The sequence below is a fragment of the Anopheles gambiae genome, chromosome 3 (genome assembly GCF_943734735.2).
Source record: "Anopheles gambiae chromosome 3, idAnoGambNW_F1_1, whole genome shotgun sequence".
Taxonomy (NCBI): Eukaryota; Metazoa; Arthropoda; class Insecta; order Diptera; family Culicidae; genus Anopheles; species Anopheles gambiae.
The window spans coordinates 26,044,174-26,053,457 of NC_064602.1; the positions used below are offsets into that span (position 1 = coordinate 26,044,174).

The window sequence follows — 9,284 nt, forward strand, 5'->3', positions numbered from 1 at the left end:
CCTAGTAAAACCATTATATAGAAATCATGTAATAAATGACTTCAAACTGTCAGTTTTTTGGAAAACAGCTTTAGTTGTTACATTTGAATTTGAATTTAAATATGTCAAGGCTTTTTTATTTCAAACAAACATTATACTACCCATTCTTCAGTACGGTAAATGTATGCAGTATATTTCAAATAAATTATATGAACATGAAGAATGATAAATACTATGCGGTTTGTTCAATTTGCATTATATTTTAATTTGATATTTAAAGTGTGACACATTGCTCATCACGCCCAATAGCTGGGATAATATTCTTAAATTTTACAATGCACCACATTCGACCTAATTATAATCCGTAAAGCATGACTTTTAAGCTATTCTGTTTCTTTTAATTGAATATGATGGAGGTGCCTGGTTCCTGACAATACTGACATTTTACGCTTTATTTTGACATTTGCTGCACTGTCTAGGACCCTTCGCAATGAAGAAAAGATAGAGAATAACTCTACTAAGTATTTTTTACAATTCATTTGCAAACTTCATTGAGCCTTTACAACGTTTAGTAAATAAAGACAAACAGACAAACTGACACGATTAAAATGGCAAACAATAAATGATTTAAGTGATTTAAAACATCGACAAAAACGTTACAAAAAGTTCTCAAAATATCCTCAATTATTATTAATTAGCTATTCAAACGATTCAAACAGTCAACAATTATTTAAACCAACTGTGATTTATTTGTCAAATAAGCGATGACATTTAATAAAAGACCAGACCAAGCTATCCTTAACAGAGAATTATAGAATATCGCTTAATTTATTACATCCATTTTAAAAGAATATAACAAAACAGTATTTTTTAAGAACTATTCCCAGTACTATGAAATTATTCTTATGTTGTTCACCATGTATGAACCAAATACAAGAATAATATTTAATAAAAATGTTGTTCTTATTTTTAATTTTTTCATTCACAATTGAACACTTCTTTTTTTCTAAAATCCCTATTTTGCTTTTTTTCTTTTAAAAAATCCTTAAAATTTGCCCTTTTATGTCACACAAATTGGAGTTTATGCTCCCACATTGTCTGTTGCTATGTTGCTATACACCCGACATCCAAATAATAAGGAACTCCAGTAGCGGCCGTGAACAACAAACCGTTGCCATGGAAATCCTGCAAATACCAAAACGACAACAAACTGTCAAAACATTCCAGCCCATGCCGTGTGCGTGTTCTCTCGAGCCAGCTGAAGAAGCAATAAAATCAGTAAAATCGCGAGGAAAAGAAACGAAACCGAAAAAAACGAGATTTTGAGCGAACCCGAAGAAGATAACAGTGTTTAACTTGTGCCTCACAATTATTGTGCATTTCTTCAAGCCAAACCTTCAAACCACACTATAATCAAGGGCAGCACACGCTGCAGCAGCATGGGGCAGAGTTAGAGAGACACCAGAGACCCCGTCCTCGAGAACAAGAAGAAACCTCACCAAAGGCACAAACGATAATCGTTCCACAAATTTGCACGAACATTCCAACAAACCCGCGTGGGGATAGCGAGAGCGCGGAAGGGAACAAGACAACATCCCCGGATGGAACCGTGCCGAGGGACTTTGTTTTCTATACAAAGTATACCAATTTTAAAGCAATCCCGATATCCTTTATCCACCTAGCAATTCGTGCAATCAAAACCATCCCAAATAGACGGTCATCATCATTCGCGGTCGGGGAAATTCGGACAGGATCGTTAGGTTTCCGCCCACTGACAACGGGGAGGAAGAAAAACACTAAACCGAATTACAAGAGAAAAAAAAAACCAAGAAGCTACAGACATCGCAGCCAACCAGCAAGACAAAAGCAAAATTGCTTCGAAATTTCATGCCCACAAAACAACAAACTCGCGCCAGTTTACGAAACGAAACGGAAGCACAAGCACAAGACAGCTTCAGAAGCAAGGGAGGAAGGCAACGTTGAAGAGCAACGGTGAAGAGGGAAGACAGGCAACACAACGACCAAGCAGAAAGCACGAGAGCAAATTATATAATGGACAATTTCTTCGCTGCCATATCATTATTCCGTCGACGGAAATATGACGAGTGCATCGAGGTGTGCAACGGCCTGCTGCAACAGAATGCCCTTCATCAAGGTCCTTGGGAGCTGAAAATGAGATCTATGACCCAGCGTGTGTACATCGACGATATCGAGGCGGACGATGATGTGGCGGGTAAGTTTGGGGGGTTGAGGATGGGGAGGAGGAGGATCGGTGGGCCATTTATTTTCGGAAACGTTTGCGCTCATTTCGTGATTGGCATGGGGTGCAGAAGGTGGAGATGGGTGGATGCGAGCGAGGGGCAGAGGAAGCAACAAGAGCTCAGGACCCTTGATCGAAACGGACTGGTCGGTTCTTGCAGTTTCCTTCCAATCCTATGCATTACTCTCGCGCACGATCGCAAACCCAGGTGACATTTTTGTAAAAGTGGGCCCAAAAGACTTTAATAGGCCTTTTTTGGTAAGATAAGTTTTTTTTGTAAAATGAACACTGTCGGGAAGAAATGAGAACAAGCATAGAAGATGATTTATTTGTTGGGGGTAAATGGGTTTTTTTTTATGGAGTTTGACAGTTGGCGGCTGAAATCATGTCAACATTCCATGAAAATCGACACGCAGAACTAGCCTCAGTATTTCAGCCTTGATTATTTCAGTGTGAAAAATATGTAAACAAACGCCGATTCACCACGGGTGTGAGCAGGTTAGCTAACGAGGGATGGTTTTTTGTTTTTTGCTGAAGGATAAATTTAAATATTGTGTCAAGAAAGGTTAAAAATTGTTTTGATTGACTTTTTTTAAGTTTAATGAAAGTACTTTAACTCAATTGTACTAAATATACAACAAGAAAACCATTTTTAAATGCATGTTTTTTGTATACAATTGCTGAAATCCAATATGACGGACCAAGTGAATACGAAACCAGGCTAAAATTTCAGCTTATTGGCTGGAAATAGAAAACATTTTTATTATTGAAACAGACCTTTCAGCTGTTTTCATTGTATAGCAGTTTTCGAGCGGATATCTAAGTTGGTATAATATACAGGTGAGCTTATCCCAAAGTGTATGTATTTAAAAGTCTGGTTTTTATCGCTTCTGATAATGAACGAAGATATTAATAATGTTTTGTGTATTCGTCAAGCTACCAGAAAGCCTGTTTGAGCAAAAGTTTTCACCCGTCCTATCAAAAAAGACTTTCAAATTTGGTTATAAAAAAACATGCTATGAGACCACCTGGACTACATACACATTGTTTCTATATTCCACCACCTGATCTCTTAAATGCACCTTGGGATAAATGAAAACTCTACCTTTTTGCCATTTTTTCAAGCAGGTACTCGGATCTTATTCTAGCTTTGAGCCTGAAATAATCTATACCAAAAATCGTAGGCAAGTTTTGTGTGTGGATTTGTTTGGAGTGTTGACATGATTTCAGCCTCCAACTGTTAAACTCCATAAAAAAGCTGACTAAAATCGTGAAGGGCCTCAATCTTTAACAATCTTGCGATTAACAGCTGTTTAAAATCTGGTTTATTTCTTATCCTTTCATAATAAGGGTTTAACAACTCAAGCACCAGTTAGATTCGATTTCATACTTCGACATTTTGAAAAACTCGCTCAGTCAGTCCCTATTGCGACGCAAAACATGTCTTAGTAAGGCCTTAATAACACTGTATACGCTTCTCGTTATCAAAGAACATCACCTGGGTATTACACAAATTCTCACTTTGCGCAAAATATCGAAAAACTTTACCCAAAAAAAAAAAACATATACACACAAGAGAATCCCAAAAGGAAGACCAAAAACCACACTCAAGCTCGAAATCTTTCACACTCACCTCTCCCGTTGCTGGGAGGCCCCCAACGTCCCCGGGTGTGGTATTTCGATGCCCTCCAGGGATCTTTACATGGACGACCTCACGCGTCCCTTTTCCTCGTGTTACAGAGAGAGAATATTTCTATCCCCTTTCTGCTTCCTGTGCACGTTTTTCTGTGCCGTCCTTCCTTCCTTCCTTTTGGTTGCATTCTTTCTTCCTCGATCAGTTTGTCCGGTTTTTTATGTTAAGGGTTAGTTTTCTGTTCACTTCCTGGCCCTTCACCGGTACGAGCAGTAGGGAGTGTGGAGCACCCCATACCTCAACCACACGCTGCACTTTATTTATGCACATGCACATCCTTTATCTTGATTATTATTATACATATTTTTTGGTGCTTCTCATTTTTGTTACGCGAACCAGTTCACCAAAAGAAACTCAGAAAGAGGGTGACAGAGACGTATAGAGAGAGAACAAGAAAGAGAGATACAGAGAGAGAGACTTTCCATGCCCTTTTTTCTCCCCCCCCCCCCCCCCCACCACCCCTTCCCTGGCTTCAAGGCTGTATGTCTCGCATTTGCCTATACAAGCTTGGCACACATATGTTGTTACTTCCCTTTCTTTGCTGTTGTGTATTGTTTGCATGCTATCTGTGAAGCTTTTTTCTGTGCATTCCCTCTTTTCGTTCTTCTTCACCTTACTCCTTTCCTTCGTTGGTGCTACCGTGCCAGCAGAGATGCTGGAAAGCGAGGAGCTAATTTTCTACTGCACCTCGCGTCAACGCGTTCTTCTTCGTTGCAACCAACATTGCTAAACATCCTCAAAAGCACCCAACGACCATGCCTACCACATCCTTTTCCTTCCTCATACAACGTGCACACACACGTACAAAATATAAAAAAATACAAGAAACACATAAAAACCTTCCACCCTTTTCTGCAGGCAGCTCTGGCCAGCAGATGTGGTCAGCAGCAAACGACACAAGCGCTGCTGCACAGTAGCAATCTCATTCTACCCCGAAATGTTGTATTTTTCTTTTCATCATACCCCACATTACAAGCTCCCAGCCCTTCCCCCGTCACATCCACCCTACATCACACTTTTTTTGTTGCTACTGGCTTGGTTTTGTTTTGTTCTTCCTCGGCAATCTGCCATCCCACCCCAAAACAAGCAAAAAGAGGCAACTCAAACCCTCAGAAGGAATCTTCCTCCATGGCCATGGCTTGACCGAGCGAGCTTACAGTTCGTTTCATTCCAAAGCTTTTTTGTTTTTCGAGGCCACGCCGGTGCAGGAATGCAGGCCGTTCGTTCTGTTTTTGCTCGTCTCCTTTCCTCACCTTTTCCTCCTACTCCTTGGTCCCTTGATGCGTTTGTGGAAGTGTGGGGTTTTGGAATTTTTCGATTCCAGAAGTCAATTCAAAACCCTTTTCGGGTGCCCCAGGGTACGAGAGGGAAGGGGGGAGCTGCTCTCGCCCACTCACTCACTCACTCACTTTCGCTCTCTCGCTCTCTTTTGTCCATCAAGGAATGTTGTGCGTGTTGTTGTTGCTGTTGTTGGCAGATTTGCAATTCGTTTCCAAGTCATTTCCATAATCTTTAAAATTACCAACCGAAGATGCCACCGGCTTATTTCGCTTGTTCGTGGGGTTGTGGGTTTTGTTGTTGTTGTTGTTTCTTGTTGTTGGTGCAATGGTAGGGGTGTACGCTTTTCCATGTTAAGTGGGGCAATGAGTTTTATTGCTTTGAATGTTTTTTTTTACAATTTTTTTTGGGTATACTGAATGTTTTACAAGATGTTTTGTTTCATTTGCTGTTGATTCTGCCCTTAGAATTATTACACTTATTTAATTACTTCAATCTTAAGAGTGATTATAACACCCAAGCCTAATTATCTATTAAGTTATTGCTGAATTTTGGAACCTAAATTTGTCTCAACAAGAAGTTTTGAATAAAAACTTCAATTTCTACACAATTCTAGAGAAAACAGCATTTTTGTAGAATGAATTTCAAATCTTCTTTTCTGGCCATTATTATCTTAAAATTGCATGATGAATGCCATGATCTTACACTGTTCAAATCATAGTTGTCAAAAATCTAATTTCGAATGCTTTATAGGAAGGATATGGCAAATGGACTTGAAGCTTAACTTAACACGAGTAGGAAAACTATCGCTTCTAAATAACATCCATTAACGTGATAACGTATGCAATTAATTTTGACTGCTTTGTGCCTCTCCGATATGTCTTGATTTCTTCCCTTAACGACGTCTTCACGGTAGAGGATATTCTGGACACGCAGACCATCGCTACGGCTCCCCGTCCCGGTACCTCGATCAGGACAGCGATGGCCAAACCAGCAACCTCCGCCAACGCCACCACAGCGAGCCGCCCTCGTACCGGAACTGGCCGACCAATTACGGGCATTGTAAACAAAATGAAATGAATATAACCTCTTCCCAGAGTCTTCGTTCATCTCTTATTTTATTCCCTAATCACTTTATAGTCACGTCCCGGAACACTCTCACTGCAACGGCCTGCCTCAACGCTCGGCAATAAGACGGCCCTTAAAACGGGGTCTCGCACCGCTGCCGGATCTACAGCCGGTGGTTCCGCTCGCAACCTGCGCCTCGGATCGGCCTCCATGTTTGCGGTCGGCGATCCGACCGGACCACTGTTTCACATCTCCCGGCTGCATCCGGACAAGTACGCGGAACGGGATGCGCTCTCCAAGCCACTGTTCCAGTACCTGTACTACCATGAGGGCGACATCCGCAAGGCGATGGCACTCTCTGATGCCGTCCTGGCACGGCGCCGAACGGCTGAGCTGCTCACCGATGCCAGCAGTGGTTGGTGGTGGAATGCGCAGAAGGCTCGCTGTTTGATCGCCATTGGAAGTCCGCGCGAGGCAGAACCGTACCTACGCGCGGCCCTGCAAGATCTGCACCATCCGGATGTGGTGCTGCTGCTCGCACGGATCTACGTCAAGATCGATCAACCGACGGCCGCGCTGGAGGTGTGCAAGCAGGGGCTGGAGAAGCAACCGAACGAGATAGCGCTGCTAACGCAACAGGCACGCATACTGGAGCTGGTTGGCAATCTGGCGACGTCGGTGCGCCGATACAGACAGATCTCGGCGCTCGATCCGATGAATACTGAGGCGCTGGCGTGTATCGCGGTGAGCTACTTCTATGCCAATCAGCCCGAAACGGCTCTGCTGTACTACCGGCGCATCCTGTCGATGGGAGGACATAGTGCGGAGCTGTACTGTAACATTGGGCTGTGCTGTCTGTACGGTGGGCAGCTGGATTTGGTGTTTCCCTGTTTTCAGCGCGCGCTCAGGATGGCGACGACGAGCGAGCTGCGGGCGGACGTGTACTACAACTTGAGCTTTGTCGCGCTGGTAAGTGGATTAGAAGTTATTTTTGAAGGTCTTGTTCACGCGTTGTATGGCTGTTTGTATTTGTCTGATTTTGGTGCTGAAATTCCAAAAACAAATAGTACTTCATGTAGAAGCATTCTAATCTTATACTCTTGTAGTCTTCAAAAAGGAGACTTCTCCAAAGTTGTAGGTGTTACTACTTTACTTACAACTTCCCTACGATTCCTCAACATCGCAAGATACACGCAGCCTGTCTAAGAACTCCCTATTACACTCAATAATATGTGTATTCAAAATCAGGTTTCGATACATGGATCTTGGAAAGGAATACTCTGCTCTTTCTGCTAGAGTTATCCCATCCACCATCTTCTTGGAGCTAATCAAGAAAAGTTAATAACGCGAGCCTACGCATACCATTCTCAAGATATCGCGTAATGAAACATTCCATAATCGCATTAGTTATCAGCATCATTAAATGCCTTCCTGTCGCTAATGGATTCTCGATCGCACTGTTCTTGTGTTTCTCCCGGATTCCTGCCTAGACGACCGGCGACATCCATCTGGCCCGCCGTTGCCTTCGCCTCTGCATCGCCGCGAATGGATCCCACGCATCGGCGCTGAACAACATGGCCGTTCTCGTGGCCCGCCAGAAGCAGTATCAAAAGGCCAAATCTTACCTGCAGGCTGCCCGCACCGCACACCCGACCAGTGACGAGATTGGACACAATCTGAAATTTATCGAAAATTTCCAATAAACTGAATTCGGGTAGGGGTTAGCAAACAACATCAACGACAACAGCAACAAAAAACGGCAAGAGAAATCCTAATAACAACGCTGGACACGCTACCATACAGCCGAGCCCGAATAGATAAATATCGCCTCTCAACACGCAACACGCCGTCACACACAGGCACAAGCGGGCGATATGGCACCTGGGAGATGTTGCTTGTGTTTTTTTTTTTTTTCGAAATGAAATTTATGCGCCAAATTTCATCACCTATGTTGCAGGCGCGTGCGCTCGATCAACCCGAAGCCTACTTCCCGGCTAGCCCTTACCCAAAAGGATGTACCGTCCGATCCGGCTACGTTCGCGCCCAGTTCCCCGGCTCGCAGCCGCAAAAACAGGAAGACAGATGCATATAAATTCAGGCCTTATTTTTAGACATTCTTTCTTCGGCCTGGTGGAGCCGGTTTTTCTCCCCGTGCTCATTATATTTGTTTCCTTTCCTGTTTGTTTGTGGCGATCGTGCGCGAAATGTTAATCTTCCTCTAGCAGCGTGGTGTGCGGATAGTTTACGATCGGAAAGAGGATCAGGGAGGATCATGGCGTGGCACCAAACGCACCAAAGAACGCTAGCACCAGCAAACGCAGCGGGAAGGATTTAAATTTGTTCTTTCTTCTCCACCAGCCACGGCACGTAGGCTTTAATCAACGCTTTCAAACGTCGCACGGTGTGTTTGCTAATGCTGTGTCCCGGGTGATTTGCCAAATCATTAGTCGCGCTCGGGAACGGGGGATCGAGCGCTTTTGGTCGGTTCACCTAATGGATGTCAGGAAAATTATGTGATCGGTCTTAAAATGGGTTGACAAAAGTGTTAGACATGCGGAATCAGAGGAAAAGAATAAAGCGAAGAGAAGAAAGAAACGCATTTCGGAAAGGAATTAATCGTGTCGATCCGGTAATGAGGATATTTCTAATAATTCATTAAAAAGGTCATAGACTACGGACCTCACTGCAAGCAAACGTGGTACAATATAGCAACCTTTATCCCGTTTTTCAATCACTGATCGAAATCGAAAAAATAAATATGATCCTGTGGCACGCCACACTGAAATACCGTCGATTTACCACCAGCACACCACTCAACCGCACCTTTGCCATTAGGGAATGATGGCGAAATAACTCATCAACGTCTTGAAACTTCCACGAGACGACAGTTCAGCAAACGATCGAACCATTCGATCGTATGTACCACGATCCGCGTACCACGAACAACGAAACGAAAGAATCAGGCTGTGCAAAGCAGCAGCAGCAGCAGGGAAAGAAAGAAAAAAA

At 43.2% G+C, this 9,284-nt stretch overlaps 1 protein-coding gene across 1 annotated transcript; it reads left to right on the forward strand.

Moving 5' to 3' along the window:
• The first annotated feature begins 1,140 nt into the window (after window positions 1–1,140).
• On the forward strand, window positions 1,141–9,057 carry LOC1280081 (tetratricopeptide repeat protein 8). The gene is made up of 4 exons (XM_319883.5): window positions 1,141–2,212; window positions 6,127–6,272; window positions 6,351–7,247; window positions 7,769–9,057. The coding sequence occupies exons 1-4, from the start codon at window positions 2,032–2,034 to the stop codon at window positions 7,979–7,981; spliced, it is 1,437 nt and encodes a 478-aa protein (XP_319883.5). The 5' UTR covers window positions 1,141–2,031; the 3' UTR covers window positions 7,982–9,057.
• Window positions 9,058–9,284: the final 227 nt, after the last annotated feature.

Excerpts from the sequence above, each read along its gene's own strand:
- LOC1280081 (XM_319883.5), top strand. The coding sequence starts at position 2,032 with ATGGACAATTTCTTCGCTGCCATATCATTATTCCGTCGACGGAAATAT. Across the intron at positions 2,213-6,126 it reads GGCGGACGATGATGTGGCGG|AGGATATTCTGGACACGCAG; the intron begins GTAAGTTTGGGG and ends TCTTCACGGTAG. Across the intron at positions 7,248-7,768 it reads ACTTGAGCTTTGTCGCGCTG|ACGACCGGCGACATCCATCT; the intron begins GTAAGTGGATTA and ends ATTCCTGCCTAG.